The 19,087-nt window shown below is 37.8% G+C and overlaps 1 protein-coding gene across 10 annotated transcripts in view; it reads left to right on the plus strand.

Annotated features, from left to right (window-relative positions):
* SYNE2 (spectrin repeat containing nuclear envelope protein 2) overlaps positions 1-19,087 on the plus strand; it is a 342,246-nt gene that overhangs the window by 165,271 nt on the left and 157,888 nt on the right. For all 10 annotated transcript variants that reach the window (XM_058739286.1, XM_058739287.1, XM_058739283.1 and 7 more), the window contains exons 42-47: positions 344-495; positions 2,061-2,370; positions 3,975-4,139; positions 6,801-7,142; positions 16,432-16,587; positions 17,487-17,752. In XM_058739286.1, the coding sequence (XP_058595269.1) occupies positions 344-495; positions 2,061-2,370; positions 3,975-4,139; positions 6,801-7,142; positions 16,432-16,587; positions 17,487-17,752 (1,391 nt within the window). The remainder of the gene's footprint in view (positions 1-343; positions 496-2,060; positions 2,371-3,974; positions 4,140-6,800; positions 7,143-16,431; positions 16,588-17,486; positions 17,753-19,087) is intronic.

Raw genomic sequence — 19,087 nt, forward strand, 5'->3', positions numbered from 1 at the left:
TCTTGTTCAGGTTGTTTCCTTAACTCTCTATCTATAAATAATTGAGTGGATAGAAGGAAGGATTTTCCAGGGTCTTTTGGGCATACAACTTATTTGAAGGCAGTTGAAAATCAAGAGGAGAGCAGGAATGCAGCAAGAGCAATCTGACAAATACTTACAGAGAACCAATTCTGTATAATGTAAGGAGGTATCATTATCTTTTGGGCAACGTAAAAAATGAAAAGGTATTTCTGAAATCTACTCTGCAATTGGAATCTAAATATAATGTTTATAAATAAAAAGGTATCATATGTACTTCCTCTAAGTAATGCAAATAAGATTCTAAGATCTTTCTTTACTTCAGGAAATCATTTTGCTAAAGCCTGAAGGGGACGCTAAAATACAGACCATCATGAGTCAGGCTGAGAGCAGCAAGGCTCCATTGGCTCCAAAGACCCTTACTGATATCAAGAACCAGTGGGACAACACAATCCATTTAGCCAACACGTATCTAAGGTAAAGGACATGCCTTCACTTTCACGCCTTTTCATTGCCCGGTGAAGCCATAACAAGTATGTTTTGTCTGCCTCCTGGGTTTGGATATAATATCTGTTGGAGAGAAAGGCAGTAATGTCAGGGGCATTCACAATGTCAGAGGCAGAAATGAAGATGAATAGTTCTCGGGATCAGATAGGAAGCACTTGCTGTCATAACTCTGTGACAGTGTTTACTTTGGCTGGTTCATCAACCCATGGAGCTCTTGGTAACAAATTAGCATTGTCTCCCATTCTACTTTCAACGCTCTGCTTCTTACCAAAACCCCCTTCCCCCAGACAGTTTCAGAGTCAGCATGGTATTACTGTAGAATAATTATGCCTTTAAGTATATATTCCAAGAGAGTCTTAAGTGTGTAAACATTATAAACGTTGTCCGAATTCAGTGGATGTAATTCTGATGAAAATTCTTAATTCATATCACGTGTTAAATAATATGTTTACTCTTTAGTGGAGATGTGAATTTTAGATCTTTTCTAGGAAGACAAGCAGATCAAAACTAAATTTAAGCATAAACTAGTTAGTTGGTTAATATACTGAATGATTATTTGTTTTACTTATATGAACAAGAAAAATATAAGATAACATAATTATATTTAAGCACAATAAAAACTGGAATGGTTTGTTTATTTTTTTAATACATGAAATTGTCAAATTGGTTTCCATTCAACACCCAGTGCTCATCCCAAAAGATGTCCTCTTCAATACCCGTCACCCACCCTCCCCACCCTCCCACCCCCCCATCAGCCCTCAGTTTGTTCTCAGGTTTTAAGAGTCTCTTATGCTTTGGCTCTCACCCACTCTAACCTCCTTTTTTTCTTTTCTTTTTTTTTCTTCCCCTCCCCCATGGGTTTCTGTTAAGTTTCTCAGGATCCACATAAGAGTGAAACCATATGGTATCTGTCTTTCTCTGTATGGCTTATTTCACTCAGCATAACACTCTCCAGTTCCATCCATGTTGCTACAAAGGGCCATATTTCATTCTTTCTCATTGCCCTGTAGTACTCCATTGTGTATATAAACCACAATTTCTTTATCCATTCATCAGTTGATGGACATTTAGGCTCTTTCCATAATTTGGCTGTTGTTGAGAGTGCTGCTATAAACATTGGGGTACAAGTGCCCCTATGCATCAGTACTCCTGTATCCCTTGGGTAAATTCCTAGCAGTGCTATTGCTGGGTCATAGGGTAGGTCCATTTTTAATTTTTTGAGGAACTTCCACACTGTTTTCCAGAGCGGCTGCAAAAACTGGAATGGTTTAGAATCTAAATTATTAAGTGTTTGTTCTCAGGTCAAATTATGTGACAAAAATCTATTTTTTTAGGAATGCTGCAAATAATTTCTGATTTGGTTTCTGAGCTAACCTTAGTGCTATTTAGAATGCTATATTGCCAAAAGAGTCCTTGGGAATAATTTATATTAGTGTTATTTTAATGCTTTTTATTGTGATGTATGTTATACTATAATATGCAAAAAGCATTCCAATTTCCTAAGTGTCATTTCTAAAATATTTTGTACAACTTAGCCATCAAGAAAAGCTTCTACTAGAAGGAGAGAAGTATTTGCAAAGTAAGGAGGATCTGAGATTAATGCTCACAGAACTGAAAAAGAAACAAGAAGTGGGCTTTGCTCTGCAACACGGTTTGCAGGAGAAGAAAGCTCAGTTAAAAATTTATAAGAAATTCCTCCAGAAAGCCCAAGATTTGACATCCTTGCTAAAAGAGTTAAAATCTCAAGGAAGTTACCTGTTAGAATGCACTAAAAATCCCAACTTCAGTGAAGAGCCTTGGCTGGAGATTAAGCATCTACACGAAAGTCTTCTACAGCAACTACAGGTGAAATGGTCAAAATAAGTGTTTTTTTTTTTTTCAATATATGAAATTTATTGTCAAATTGGTTTCCATACAACACCCAGTGCTCATCCCTCAAAATAAGTTTTTTAGTGATTGTCATAATTATGCACAGGTATGTCATATTTGTATATGGAACCATTTTTTGTTCTTCTGGTAAATCAAAAACTTTTAACGTTTAATTTATCCTTTTTAGATACAAATACTGACTCTGTAAGGGTAGAGAGCTCAATCCAGTCAGTTTTGCTAGAGAAATCCAGTGGCCATTGTTTGATTATTATGCTATTTTTTTTCTCATCCAAGTTCCTATTTTCAAGGGCCAGAAGGGTTAAGATTTAAGTATCTCTCTGAAGGTGATGGTGTTGAAGTTACCCATGCATCCACCTATCCATCCATTCATCCATCATCTATTCATTGGAATAGTTTACAGGTGACCCATGAACAAAGTGGGGGGCTAGGGATGCTGAGCCCCTCCTACAGTTGAATATTTGCGTATAACTTTTTGCTCCCGCCAAACTTAACTGCTAATAGCCTACTGTTGAGAGGAAGCCTTACAGATAACATAAACAGTTGATTAACACATATTTTGTGTATGTATTATATATCTATATTAATATATGACATATATGTTATATATTACCTAAAACATATATTACTTATAGTATAGTAAGTTAGGGAAAAGAAGATGTTATTAAGAAAATCATAAGAGGAAATACATTTACAGTACTGTACAAGCTCTGTGATATGTGGATCCATATAGTTCAATTCATGTTGTTTAAGGTCAGCTATATATTCATTATTCTGTATAAACCTTATCAGTTTCCCTCCCTTGAGTGGTCTGCAGTAAAAGAGTTGAGAGATAAATGTCAGCTTGTCACAAGGGAATGTATTCTCATAAGAGAATTGTCTGTAATTCTTTGCATATGGGAAGTTAGATCAATATAAGGGTTATGTGGGTAAGAAGTCTTGCTTATACAGATTGCAGGACGTGTGCAGGGGTAAAGAGATACCTAATTGGCTATAAATTATTTAGTTTAATAATTGCTACTTTTCTGATGAGGTGTGGCCGCCTTATTTTCTTATTCCAGGAAACAGACCTGAAGATGGGTTTGTTCTCAAGTTAGGATTACTTTTTCCTAAGACACAATGTTGGACTTGAATTCTTAGGAAAGGAATCTGAGGTTAGGCTGATCTCATATAGTCTCATTTACAACTGTGGGTATTTGATTTTACTAAGAAGGATAATTAAGGGAGCTGCTTTATTATGGATGTTTGTGATTTGATGATATAATTTGAAGCCTTTACATTTTGTAAACCTCTTGAGAAGTAAATTGTCTTTAGGAATGAAATGAAGGCCAAGAAGCATGTGATTTCAATAAGCCATTTGTGGGGGGTGGGGAGGAGGAGATTTTACATGGAAATATCGCAAATACTAAAACTTTACTTGAGAACTCTGGACAATTTATATGGCCCTATTCCTGTTTCCAGATGAAACTTCATAAAACAAGTGTTTATGAACAATTTAATTATTTTCTGAGTGAGGAAATTCAGAGACATAATTGGTGAATTGTCAATGGTTTTATCTTTAGGATTCCGTGCAAAAATTGGAAGGTCACGTTCAAGAACACCACTCATACCAGGTTTGCGTCACAGACCTGAATACTACATTGGACAATCTCTCCAAGGAACTTGCCAGTTTTTCTGATAAGCCTTTGGATCAAATAGCAACTGAGGAAAAACTGCAGAAACTGCAGGTATTAAACAGTGCCCAGACACGATGGACATTAAAACAAAATCAATATTAATTACGATGAACAAATCAGTGTCTTTGGTCAGAAATCCAGTTGTTATTCAGATAATTAAAATTAATTAATTAAAGTTCTGGCCAGTCATAGAAAATGGGGATGTTCTTCTTTTTTTTTTTTTTTTTTTAATATTTTATTTATTTTTGATAGAGAAAGACAGAGCACAAGCGGGGGAGGGGCAGAGAGAGAAGGAGACACAGAATCCGAAGCAGGCTCCAGGCTCTGAGCCATCCGCACAGAGCCCAATGCGGGGCTCGAACTCACAAGTTGCGAGATTATGACTTAAGCCAAAGTCGGATGCTCAATTGACTGAGCCACCCAGGCGCCCCCGGGATGTTCTTCTTTAGTGACCAAATCCATTTATAATTTGACTTAAACATTTCCCTGCACTCTGGAGCCTCAGAGACAGTTCCACCCATGACCAGTCTGTACCTCCTGGAGATCTTTGTTTTAGAGCCCGCATGTGACTCCAGCAGATACTGACTAGTCAAAGGATGCATAGTATGCAGCAAGACCAGGAGGGAAATGCTTCAGTTTCGCATTCTTTATCAGGGGCAGATGGGAGTTACAGAATTTGTGCCTTATTAACCTATATACTCACACTGTAAATTAGAGCAGTCTCCAGATGTAAGGCTTCCAAAATTCCCTCCCAAAGTCCAACAGCACCTAGCCTTATACAGTGAGGATCACACGTGCTTACCCACGTCCTCAAAACCTGTTCCTTGGATTCTCACTCTCTGCTTTGCCAACAAGCAGGCCTGCAAGGTCACTTCTAGAAGAAAACAAAGTAAAGCGGCTCTTTCTTTAAAGCTCTTTAACTGGAGATTTCATGGGGTGAGTCTCAGAGCAGCGCTGGTGGCCTGAGTGTGGGAATTCCTCATCTCTTTCTTTTAGGGATCTGGGAATCACACAAGCCTTCTCCTCCATGGCCTGATAGTGTGACAGGGCTGCTTCCCTTTTTAACAGTGATCATTTGACAATATTCAGGGCTCAGTCATATCCAAGGCACTGTCTGGGTTCCACGGATACCGAGGAAAGTGTCAGACATGAGCCCAGCTCAGGCTCCTGCTACAAAATTAACATAGAACCTCTGATATAGACAGAAGGAATCTCAGAGGCCATCAAGTTCAGACCCCACACTTTACACGTGATAAGCTGGGTTCTGGAGAGATGAGGGACTTCCAGGGTCATCAGGTTAAATGACAGAGTAGGGGCTACAATTCAGGTCTTCTGACCCCAGTGGACAAACTCCACTGGGATATCGTGCAGTTATCTGTGGTTCAGCAGGTCCAGAAAATAACGCAGCAACTTCCCTTTCTCCGTCTCCCAGCTGCCACCCAATAGGCCTGCTTTTTCTTCCATATTCTCTGACTCTGTGAATATTTCTCCCATCTCTCCAAGGTTCAAGTCAGAATCCTGGTTATCCACGCTTTCCCAGATCCCTCAATCTAGTCAGACACCAAATGTTGTCTCTTTCATCTCTGGAATATCTGTAAAGTTTGTTACTTCCCCAAGACCCTCATTATTGCCTCCTTAGGGCAGACCCTCAGCAAACAGGGGCTCTCTGCCTGTACTTGTCACCCTGTCTATTGCAACATCCCCTTGGCCGCGCCAGATCTTTCTAAAATGCAATCTGGACCTGTGTGTATTTGTTAGCGTAGATCTTTTCACATTCTAATACAATTGTCTGTTTACTTCTGTGTCTCTCACTAGATTATAGGAACCTGATGGGACTGAACTTTACTCATCTATGCAACTTCAAAACCTATCATGATAAGGGCGCCTGGCTGGCTTGATTGGTAGAGTGTGCAACTCTTGATCTCAGGGTTGTGAGTTCAAGCCCCACATTGGGTGTAGACATTACTTAAAACATAAAGGACAATTTTTAAAAAGCCTACCATGATAATATTTGCTGCTGGTTGAATGAATGAATGAATAAATGAATGAATGAGTGAATACTGTGTAGTCTGTTAGGATAGTGACTAATAAATACTATCTAGTTCACTTAGCAACTTTAAGTTTAACTCTATTTCAATAGTAACATCAGTAGCTGCTATAGTACCTCAAATTCCATTTGAGTCTTGAGTTCTCAAATTAGCCTGATTTGTTCATGCCTTTAGTAAATATTATTTGGGTTCCTGCTATATTTAAGATATTGCATTGGATAGATTGATTAAAGTTTTGCTCTGAATTTTAAATATTAACACTAGATTCATGTGGGCACATTCTAAATGATTCTTCTATTTTTTTCAATGCTTTGCACAAAGTAAGCCCTTATTATTTAGTATTTTGTGTAAAAAGGCTGTATCTTGAACAAAATGCATACTTAACAAATATATGTTGACTGCCTCCAACGTTCCGGGAACTGTGTTATGAAATTTTCTTTGTTACTTCTTATAGACTTTTAGTATCTTATACAGTCTGTTGGAGGTTTTGGTCTGGGATGCTACAGTGGTTTAAATCTTGCCCAAAGTTTTTTCTTTGTGATATGAATTGGTAAATTTATTATACTTTCCACTGCTGGAGAAGAATACTCTGTGATTTCCAAAAGTCAATGAACTCTTGTGACAATGGAAATACTTTGTGTGATCATCTTTTCTCCACTTACAGGAACTAGAGAATAGACTCAGTTTACAAGATGGCACATTGGAGAAGATTTTAGCTTTAGCAAAATCCATCAAGAAAAATACATCTTCAGTGGGACAGAAGATTATTAAAGATGCTATAAAATCACTTAAGTGTAAACAAAAGGATTTGGAAAACCGACTTGAATCTGCTAAGCAGGAGACAGAAAATTGTCTTCATAGCATTCTCCAATCAAAACGCTCAACAGAACAGAAAGAAAAGTTTAGTCTGCCAGGCAGAGAGGAGGAGGTCACTTGTGATGTGCAGGAGTCCACTCAGGACTCAGCTGTACTGGAAAAATTGGAGCAAGATTGGGAAATAAACAAGGTAAGTGCTTGTGATTGCCTCTCCAAGACATCGCGTCTAAGAAAGAAGAGGTGTTGGGCTCTGAAAAGAGGGTAGTGAATCAAGCCTTCTGATTTCATAATTAAACCCTCAATGTGCTGGCTATTTATGATGCCCACTTGTAAAAAGAGCCCTTAGAAAACTGTTCAGGATTTCGGTGGTGCAATATTACTGTTTAGTCTGTTAAAATGTCAGTCATCAACTTGGGTTGATTATTCTCTCTGATATGTAATCAGATACCGTTTCTTGGGTCAAGAGCACAAAGGCAAATTAGAAAAGGCAAAAGAAAAGAAAATGTGTTCTACCCATTTTCTGAGGGGAAAAAAAAATCCAAGAGCCCCATTTTTTTTTTTTTTGGTTGATTTTATAATGAAATCAGAGACTGTTTGAAAGGATAGGTTCCTTTCTTTTTCTTCTCATGTTAACCCTCTACTGCAAATGCATTTTTAAATGTTGTCAGATCATTTGGTGTGAGAACATCAACATTCAGCCTCCTAATTTTCCCGGGGGAGAAGAAAGAAGAATGTTGTTTTGTTTTCTTTCTAAACCAAATGGGTACATTTTCCTGTGGCTCTTAAAGTTCTTTCTCATAGGTTAGAGATTGAAATGGAAAAGGCACAAAGAACCATCCAGTATACTGTATTTGAAAGCGTCTTCCTGTTAGGCAGCCTCTCACAATCCAGGGTCCAGTGGGACCATAGCAAAAAGATCAGACCATTCAGGCTTGAGTCCTCATCAGCTTTTTATGGAGTACGCGATCAACAGCGATGAAAAGAGCGTACGCTTCTGTTGTCTTCTTAAATTTTTTTTTTTTTAATTTTTTTTTTTTTTTTTTCTTTTCAACGTTTTTTTTTTTTTTTTTTAATTTATTTTTGGGACAGAGAGAGACAGAGCATGAACGGGGGAGGGGCAGAGAGAGAGGGAGACACAGAATCGGAAACAGGCTCCAGGCTCCGAGCCATCAGCCCAGAGCCTGACGCGGGGCTCGAACTCACGGACCGCGAGATCGTGACCTGGCTGAAGTCGGACGCTTAACCGACTGCGCCACCCAGGCGCCCCTTAAATTTTTTTTTAAGGTTTATTTATTTTTGAGAGACCAAAGACAGAGAGTGAATGGGGGAGAGGGCAGAGAGAAAGGGAGACATAGAATCTGAAGCAGGCTCCAGGCTGTAAGCGGTCAGCACAGAGCCCAACGCAGGGCTCGAACTCACGAGCTGTGAGATGACGACCTGAGCCAAAGTCAGACTATTAACCAACAGAGCCACACAGGCGCCCCTTCTGTTGTCTTCTTAAAACAGAAATGCATGGAAAATTATAGGAACCAGAGGGCAATCTCTAGAAATGTGTAAAACAAGGTTAAATGCTAATAGAGCATCTCTCTGGCCATGAGGAGGACTTACTAAATCCCACTTGTCATGTCAGACACGGTTAAGGAAAATGTCTTAAAGAATGAAGGGCCCGTGCATGCGACTCTTGAGTTGTATGTATAAAAGAAACTCTTAACGGTATTTAAAGAGCAGTAGATAAGTAAAAAAATATACATAGCTGAGTGTTTTCTATCCTAATGCATGATGTTGCTAAAGGGAATTGCTTAATAACTTTTAAAATTAGCTTCTCAGACCCATTTTGGCTGTGAGCACCCAAAATTCAGTAGAGTATTGAAAACTAAAGATCATAATCCAATAATCAGAACTTTTATAATTTATTAAGCTTTTACTTAATCTTGAATGATGAGTTATTTATAATTTATGATGCTTCATTAAGATGTTTTTTTCCATTGAATCATGTAAGACAAATATATTCTAATATAAATTTTTATTTAATTTGTGATGTCTTGCATATGGTCAGAAGATTCATGTGTTTGTGAAGGAGGAAATAAGCTATTTTTTTAATGTTTATTTATTTTTGAAAGAGAGAGAGACAGAGAGGGAGAGAGTGTGTGCACATGAGCAAGTGAGGGAGGGGCAGAGAGAGAGGACAGAAGATCCAAAGAGGGCTCTGTGCCGACAGCAGAGAGCCCCATGCGGGACTCGAACTTGCAAACCACGAGGTCATGACCTGAGCTGAAGTCAGACGCTTACCTGACTGAGTCACCCAGGCTCCCCAAGATAAGCTATTTTTAAAGTTAAAACCATTATAGAGGTACTTAAGTTTTCAAATAATTTTCACAGGTCTAGGATAGAGGAAACTGGTTTTAATTCTCCAGTGATATTTTATCATGATTACTTTTTACTCTTTTGTAACATGAATCTTTTTTTTTTTTTTTTTTTCCCCTCTGAATGTGTGCTTCTTATTTTCCCCACTCTAAGTACTGGCTGTATTTACTTTTTTCTGTGTAACATTAGACTATGTAAGACCCAGAACAATTTTAACGTTGAACAGCTAGTAAAAGTGATCAAAACATGTATAGACACATATACGATGAGTGTAAATTACTTAAGCAGGAATCTCTATATACTGAGTGCATAGAGCACATAAAAGCACAATTTACTGAATTATAAATGTAATTAATCAGAAACTCTTGTGGTAGTTGAAAACAAGCACTTAATTCATTAAAAACATCCATCGAGGCCTCTTTTGTACTAGTCATTCTGCTAGAATATGGGCATACAGTTGTCACAGCTTAAAATATAACACTAATTAAATATCTAATTAATGCTCATTTCATGTGCCTTTTTGGAATTTGGAAGGGCTTTTATCAGATTATTTAAAATCGTCTCCAGAAGAATTTTTAGGAAGTTTTTATTTTCTTCTACTTTTTTCTTTAGTAAATTTCATGTGATCTTAGAGTTTTGTTGAAAGTATGATTGCACTTTTCAAAAATTGCCATTATAGCATGTTTATATTTGAATGCATTGCTAAGAATTTCATTTTAGGTGAAATTTAGAGGATAACTTAGATCTGGACCTTTAGCTGACTTTTTCTTTAATATCAAAAATATTAATTGGGGCACCTGAGTGGCTCAGTCGGTTAAACGTCTGACTTCGGCTCAGGTCATGATTTCAAAGGTTGTGAGTTTGAGCCCCGCGTCGGGCTCAGTGCTGACAGCTCAGAGCCTGGAGCCTGCTTCAGATTCTGTGTCTCCCTCTCTTTCTGTGCCTCCCCCACTCACGCTCTGTCTCTCTCTCAAAAATAAACATCAAAAAAAAGTTAAAATATTAAGGCAAAGCTGGAGGCAAGAGAAATTATAACATACAGACTGAATGGTAGGGGTGCTTATGATCAAATATCTTACTGGATATTTTTATAGAGATGAATTTCTAAGAGTTTTTGAATATGAAAAGGCAAAACTGCCTTCCACCCCCCCCCCCCCATGTAGGTGAAGTAAAGTAACAAATTAGGGTATGATAAAAAGTGAAGACTGACTAATCTTTTAAGATTTTAGATGTCCATAAAGGGAAATGATTAAGAGGAAAAACAGGAAAGTAATACATTCTGGGTTTGTTATTATTCTAAAAACTCATAAAGCAACATTACATATTAACTGATATTAAGTGTTCTTCCCTGCCCCTCTCCCTTCCACATGTCAACCTACATGACATAATTGCTCCCTCAAAAAACTTTTTGTCTATAATTACTTCTTTAAATTCCTTGTCATTAGGTATAATTGTCAGTATGTCTGAGTTGTTTTTTTTGTTCTTTTCAAAAATTTCTGAGCATTTATAATTTCAGTGTTTAAGAAGCATCCAGAGAAATTCTGGAAAGTAGATGGTCACAGATACAGACAAAGGTATCCCGCTGTGGGTGAGCCCCCAGAAATACAGTGGAGTCCGTACTAGAGTGAGAAGGAAAACCACTCACTGGATAAACAGTTTTCAATCCTGGGGTAAATGATGTCTATTTGGGGTATTGTTTATCCTGATGACACAGTAAAAAAAAAAATTTTGAAATGGAACACGTAGTTGGGCCATATGCCGACTCTGTCTTCAAAGTGTATTACTTTGCCTGGTTTTGGCCCGTATGTAAATCTTGCTTCTTACTCTAGAGGTATTTTTTATAATCTAAGATTTGTTCCCTTACAGGACACCAAGTGACCTACATAGGGTACATGGTGTTGACATCTCTGAGCAGCATGTGTTTGAGAGCATGTTCTGAAGTCCTGAAATCTTAGGCTGAGGGACCTTAGAAACTCTCTAGCCTAACTCTTGTGTTTCAGGTGAGGGAAGTGAGAGATGTTAATTGGCCAAATTCATATTCTGGCAGCACTGGGACTAGAACACAGGTGTCCTCTACCCAGCCTGATGCTTGGTGGCTTACCCCACCATTTTATTGAATGTGTTATGTGGGTTTTTAATTGAGGTCTAATATGCTAATGTGCTGTCTGACCTCAGTGGACCACTTATTGTGTTCTTGTGCCTATTTTGAACTTTCTCTACTCTTGGTAGACCCACCAAATCCTGTTTCTGTCATTCCTAGCAGATATCAGATCAACGACAGCTAGATTGGCAGACCTAGATCGGGGGATCCTCAATTTCTTTGTAATCTGCTTTATAATCCACAGATGGTTCATCTTTTTTTTTTTTTTTTAACATTTATTTATTTTTGAGACAGAGAGAGTCAGAGCATGAACAGGGGAGGGTCAGAGAGAGAGGGAGACACAGAATCCGAAACAGGCTCCAGGCTCTGAGCTGTCAGCACAGAGCCCGATGCGGGGCTTGAACTCATGGAGTGCGAGATCATGACCTGAGCTGAAGTCGGACACTTAACCGACTGAGCCACCCAGGCGCCCCCACAGATGGTTCATCTTAACAAACAAAGACTAAACAAAACTCTCTTATTTTTTGTCTAATATTAATTCGTCTCTATGTCCACTCAGTCAAAATTTATTGAGCAGACAGTGAGGGTTCAGAGGTGAACAAAAATAGGCATAGTCTCTCTTCTCATTGAGCTTCTAGTCTAGAGGACGAGACACACATCAATCAAGTAACTAATGAGAGCCTAATTACAGGAACTAAATGGAGGAACCCATTTTCATGATCGTCTATAATAAAGGATTCTGACACGAACCGTAGTCAGAGCTTCCGTAAGGAAACAGCATTTGAACTGAGACCCGAAGGGTGGCTTGGAATTAACAGAGCTCAGGGCTGGATGTTGGGAGCATTTTTGAAAGAGGAAGTAGAATTTCCTCTTGTGATGGGAGAGAGAGCATGAGGAGTTAGAAAGGATGAAAGAGAGGGTGGAGGAAAGAGGAGAGCGACACAGGTGAGGCCTGAGAGGTAGGCGAGGCTGGCCGAGTCACAAGTGCCTTACGGGTCATGGTAACATTGTGGACATCATGCTAACAGAAGGAGGCAGCCCCTGAGACTGTGTTGATATGCCTTTCATTTTGTCTCTAGTGGTGATGACGGATGCTTATCTTTAGGAAGCTTTTATAAAGATTTTATTCTTCTTTACGACAGCGCGATACTCCTTACATAGGTACACTACACTTTCTTTATCCATATATCTGCTGAGGGACACTTAAGCAGCTCCCATATCTTGGCTGTTGTAAATTATGCTGTAGCGAGCCTAGGGCTACACATAGCTCTTCAAATTTGTGTTTTTGTTCTCTTCAGATAAATACCCAGAAGTGGGATCGCTGGAACAGATGATACATTTACTTTAAATTTTTTGAAGAATCTTCATAATGTTTTCCATAGTGACTAAACCAACTTAACATTCCTCTCAGTAGCTTTTGAGGGTTCCCTTTTCTCCACGTTCTCACCAACACTTGTAATGTTTTGCCTTTTTAGTAATAGCCGGTCTGACAGGTGTGAGGTGGTATCTCATTGTGGTTTTGATTTGCATTTCCCTGGTGGTAAGTGACGTTGAGCATCTTTCATGTGCCTGTTGGCCTTCTGGATGTCTTCTTTGGACAAAAATGTGTGTTCATGTCCTCTGCCCATTTTTTTAATCAGATTGGTTTTTTTTTTTTTAATAAATTGTATAAATTCTTTGTGTATTTTGGCTGTTAACCCATTAACGAGTGTACGACTTGCAAATATCTTCTTCCTTTCAGTAGGTTACCTTTTTGCTTCGTCGATGGTTTCATTTGCTGTGCAAAAGCCTTTTATTTTTTTAAATTATTTTATTTTATTTTATTATTTTTTGCATGTTTATTTATTACTGAGAGACAGAGAGAGACAGAGCATGAGCAGGGGAGGGGCAGAGAGGAGGAGACACAGACTCTGAAGCAGGCTCCAGGCTCTGAGCTGCCAGCACAGTGTCTGACGTGGGACTCGAACTCGCACAAACCGTGAGATCATGACCTGCTCGACTGACTGAGCCACTCAGGTGCCCCTGTGCAAAAGCCTTTTAGTTTGATGTAGTCCCATTTGTTTATTTTAGTTTTTTTGCCTTTGCCTCAGAAGACTAATCCAATAAAATATTGCTAAGACTGATGTCAAAGAGCTTACTGCTCATGTTTTCTTCTAGGAGAGTAGATCAGTCTTTTTTTTTTTTTTTTTTTAATGTATATTTAGTTTTGAGAGAGAGAGAGAGAGAGAGAGAGAGCGAGCAAGTAGGGGAGGGGCAGAGAGAGAGGGAGACAGAGGGTCCGAAGCAGGATCGGAGCTGTCTGCACAGAATGAATGCGGGGCTCAAACTCCAGTCGGTTGGACACTCGACCGACTGAACCACTGGGGTGCCCAGGGAGTAGCTCTGTCTTATTAGCCGTCAGAGAAATCCATTAAAACAATAATGATATCAATTTCACATGCATTATATTGGCAGAAATTAAAGTCTGTTAGCATCAAATATCAGAGAGGATTAGGGAAAATACGAATTCTTTTACCATGCTGGTGGGAATCAAAACTGTAATTCAGTTTGGAGAACAAATCAATAGCTATCCATGACTTAAAAGGAGTAATTTTAGTCCTAGGAAAACATCCCAAAGAAAGTCACACAAATGTGCAAGACGACTGACACAAAAGTGTTTGTCAGAGCAATATATCTGTAATAAGAAAAACTGGAAACAATATTATGTTCACAGTAGCCTGACAGATAAAATAAGTCATGTTCATGCAGACAGTAGAACAGTATAAAAGGTAAAATGACTGTATTAGATTTTTCTCTGTCACCATGAATACATCCCCAAGCATACTGTTGAATGGAAAAGCTATAAAATGATAATACATAATTCCAGTTTTATAAGAATTAAAATACATAAGACAATACTGTATGAATGACATATATAATAAAAGTGTAAAAATGTGTGTGTGTGGATGCCTGGTTGGCTCCGTTCATAGAGCACGTGACTCTTGATCTCAGGGTCATGAGTTAGAGCCCCACGTTGGACAGAGAGATGACTTAAATGAATACATACTTTTGAAAATGTATGTGTAAAAAAAAAAAAAAAGAAAAGAAAATGTATGTGTATATTACAAAATAGTGGTTATCTCTGGGAAGGAAGAGATGAAAGAAGGATGAGGACTGGGCTTTCAATTATATTTGATTGTATTTGTGGTATGGAAGATTACATTACTTATATCTGTATCACGATTAATGACTGTAGGTCGTATTTTGTTCTTCTAACTATGTTTGACATATCTTCTATTTAAAAGAAAGTTGTTCAAGTGAGCCTGCCAAATCAAAATAAAATACAGTAAAGGGTGATGAGCAGAGATGACTGATTCCAAAAGAATCTTCCCATGAGCCAATCAGGACCTTGAGTCTGTGTTCCAACCTCTCTGGGCATGAGCAAGAGAATGTTACCTTTTAAATTTGAAACGTTTGTTTGAGGGATTCCGTTGGACGTTCTGCCAAGGTCGAAACATGGCTTTTGGGGTTAGTAGACAAATGGGGTTTAGGGGTGATTTCCGGTTTTTCAGAATGCTCTCTCTGGCCACCAAAGATAGATTACAAATGGCCGATTGTTGCTAGTCCTCAAGTCACTGGTTTATAAGGTAAGACAGACCAAGAGCTCTGAATTCTTAGTAGATGGTTAATAATACGTAAGGTTTTCCTAGGGTCTAATATCTCAGCCTTTACCTCAGACGCTCTTGTTCTGGGTGGACTTGTGGGAGTAACAGGCGGGAGGCAGGCGTCCACCTCCCGTGGTTGTGGCTCACGGCAAGGAGTGCCCATGGGCTGATGGAACCTGTGGTGTGGCACCCTTCTCTTTCCCTCTTGTAGCCTTCCCGAATCTTTCCTCCTGAGATGCTGTCTTCCCTGTAGGTTTTTAACTATAGTTTGCCTGAATAAATTGTTGGGAATGGAGGAAGTTTTCAAAATCATTGTAATCATTTGTAGCCTCTTGAAAGAAGTAACTGGTGCTAAGTGCGAACTAATCAAAACCAGTCACCCTGGTCAGCTGAATTTTCTTACCAGTTAGTTTTGGTGAAGCTCCGGACACATAAAGCATCTGTTTTATTTAAATAATCTTTTAACTTTACAACCGTCTTACATTGATGGAAATGTTGCAGAGAGGGTACAGAAAGGTTTCGTAGATCTCTTACCCAGTTTCCCTTTCGCTTAACATTTTACATTGCTATCTAGGCGGTACTTTTACAACAACAATTTCTACCTTGTTTGGGGATGTGGACACATTCTATTCACAGACTTACTAATGCAGACCTTACTGACGTGAAAGTATATGGCACAATCAAATGGTACTTCATTTATAAAGTAACCTGAAAATAAAAACTAATACCCTAGCAAAATAATGGAAATCTCTTAAAATGACGGTCATGGTACCTGGTACGCGTAAATACTCAACAAATATTTGTGAAAAGAACAAATCAGTGAATGCAGATGCCATCTCTGTGTATCCTATGAGAAAATCCAGTTGGTACAGCTTTCAAATTACTACCTGTATAACCCGTTCTGCCTTACCCAGGTTGGAATTCTTACTATTAATTTGTTTAAGCCATAATCCGTTGTTAATATGATGCAATCTGGGTGTTCCTGCCATCTATCCACTTACCATGTTCAACTACCCATAGGTAACACTGAATGCCTGTTACTTGTCCTGCCCTCTGGCATCACAGTGAATACTAAGTATAGATTTTAGAATTTTTGTTTCTTCCATATCTGTTTTCTTTAAGACTAGATTTTACCTTGTGATATAATTATAGATCCTATCCTATCTTTTCAAAAAACTTTTTCCTTGGGATATCAATGTCAGCATTAAATATTGCATGAAGAAAATCATCTTTGATAGTGCCCCAAATGTACTTTTTGAAAGCCGTTAATCTGAGTAAATAGAAGGAACTAGAATGTTTTCACCAAGAAAAGGAAAAATTATTTATTTGGAAGGTAGACCATTTGGCAATTAATCTTTTTATGTTTTCAGAATTCAGCTGTGGAAATGGTTTTGTCAAAACAACTTTCTCTCAATGTTCAAGAAAGCATGAAAAACACTGACGATGAGCATAAAGTCAATGAGCTGCAAAATCAACCTTTAGAATTAGATGTCGTGTTAAGAAATGAACAATTAAAAGAGATAGAGGTATGGAAACAAGAAAAACATTGACAACATGATTGCATCATTTATCCAGTGCAATACAATATATTTTAATTACCAGAAACTTGCTTGTACAGAATGAAAAGTCTTATTTAACCTTTGCCTGATGATCAATTTGGTAACTATATAATTATGTACTAATCAGTAAGTTGTATAAATCTTTCCATTTAAAAAGTGGAAGAGTTTAATGAGCATTAGTCTTTTTCACGAAGTTCCTAAAAACTTATTCAGTAACACTATTTGGAGATTCTGACTTCTCACTTCTGTTCTTAGTCGTATGTATTCTTCAGATTCTGATAAATTTATTTTATTTTTCCTAATTATCAACATTGCAGGGTACTTCTTTGTTTTTTTTACAGCGGTGTTTACCTAGCTGTGTTTATATATTTATGTACTTATAGGTATATAGTCTAAAAATCCAATACATGGCCATGTTTAAAAAAAAAAAAAATGACCCCTACAATTTTAGCTAAGTTTACATGACTGTAAACATGTATTTCAAACAGGAAAGAAAGGTGATGTATGTGAATTTAAAAAAAAAAAGTATCATATATAAAGGATGTATATAAACGGAGTGTCTGCAAATGTAGAACAACCTGGAACAAAAAGAGAGAAATCTTCCTTTAGACACTACAGAACCTTTTAACACAATAGGAAGATCTAATTGCTATTAAATGCTAAGACAACTGTCAATTTCAGTCTAGATTTTAACATGATTCCAGTGAAAAAAAAAGTCTTTTAATCTTTCAGCACCTTACTTTCTCTGTATGCAAATGAAATTTTTAAAACATATTCTTGGGATATAATGTTACTGGAAGGAAGGAAATTAATGAGTGAGTGAGGGAGTGAATTTATATTTACTAATTTCCATGACTTGTTTTTAGGAATTATATGCCCAGTTGGACGCAAAGAAATCAGCCATTGAACCACTGGAACAAACTGAGTATCTCAATAAAGCAGAAACAAGTGCCTTGGTTCTTCACAACGCAGGGTATTCAGTGAGCTATTTGGACAATCTGCTTCAGGCAGTTATTACTTTGAAGAAAAATAAAGAAAGCCAATATTGTTTCCTTAAGGATTTTCAGGAACGCCTTGCTGCCATTGAATCCTCAGTGAAAGCCTTGTTGACAGAAAAGGAAAGTCTAAAAGTGTAAGTGTAAGAATTTAGGACTTGGGGCACCTGGGTGGCTCAGTCAGTTAAGCGTCCGACTTCGGCTCAGGTCATGATTTCACAGTTGGTGGGTTCAGGTCCCGCATGGGGCTCAGTGCCAACAGCTCAGAGCCTAGAGCCTGCAGCCTGCTTGGGATTCTGTGTCTCCCTTTGACTCTGCTCTTCCCCCGCTCATTCTCTCTCTCTCTCTCTCTCTCACTCACTCACTCACTCACTCAAAAATAAACATTAAAAAAAAAAAAAACGAAACAATTTAGGTCTTGCATTCTTTTTATTCAAGCACAGATAGGCTGCACTACCTTGGACAGGCCCAGGGTTTTAAGAGTTTATACTATGAGACGATATTATGATTTTAACAGTACAATATGGAAATTAATTACATACGGAAGCCATTGAAGAAAACTGTTGTTTCATGCAGTAAATTTTATATTATTTATATTAATTTTATAATTAAATTATGTTTTACAAATTAATTTCTTAAACAATTAATTAACACTATAAGTATCTTCCAAATGGATTTAAATTCTATGGAATTCAGCACTCTTTTTGTCAAGACTTTATTCTGAACTATGGGGTGGAAAGAAATATTCTATGTATACACTTGTTCAGTATCAGCATAATTGGTTGAAATAGTTCGGAACCTACTGAATATATATCCATTCTAATGATTTCTTTTTACATATATATACTCTTTTTGGCTTTGAAGATAATAGCAAATGGTTTGTAGATACAGTCTTACTGTGTAAATACCTTGTCATTATTAAAAAGGTTGAGGCGGGCACCTGGCTGAGTCAGTCAGTGGAGCAAACAACTGTTGATCTCGGGGTTGTGAGTTCAAGCCTCACATTGGCTGTAGGGATAACTTAAAAAACATTTTTTTTTTTTAAAGTAAAAAGTTTGATTTTGTACTTTTGCCTAAATGGGGTTTACTTTCAGTGATATCCCTTTGAGGAAACAATTTTATATTCAAAAGACGAGACTGATTATACTTTCTTATTCATTATTGTCGGTAAAATGGTAACAAAGTGGTTGGACATTGTGATAATTTCTTAGGCTTAGACTCACCTTTGTGCAAGTACTTTACAGTTACCAAGTCCTTTTACATATGTATCGTTCCCTTCCCTCTTCACTCCCTTCCTGTGGTTCTGCATTTTTACGATACTTATTTTATAGGCGAGTTCTCTGTATTGTTACACACTAACTGAAAGCCACACTAAACAAGGTCCTGATTTTGATTTTAAAGACAGAATGCTTTTATAGACAACCTAATCTTCTCTTCTGTGAATTCAGAGCAGAATTAATTTCTTTTCATGA

Source organism: Neofelis nebulosa, chromosome 7, assembly GCF_028018385.1.
Source record: "Neofelis nebulosa isolate mNeoNeb1 chromosome 7, mNeoNeb1.pri, whole genome shotgun sequence".
Classification (NCBI taxonomy): Eukaryota; Metazoa; Chordata; class Mammalia; order Carnivora; family Felidae; genus Neofelis; species Neofelis nebulosa.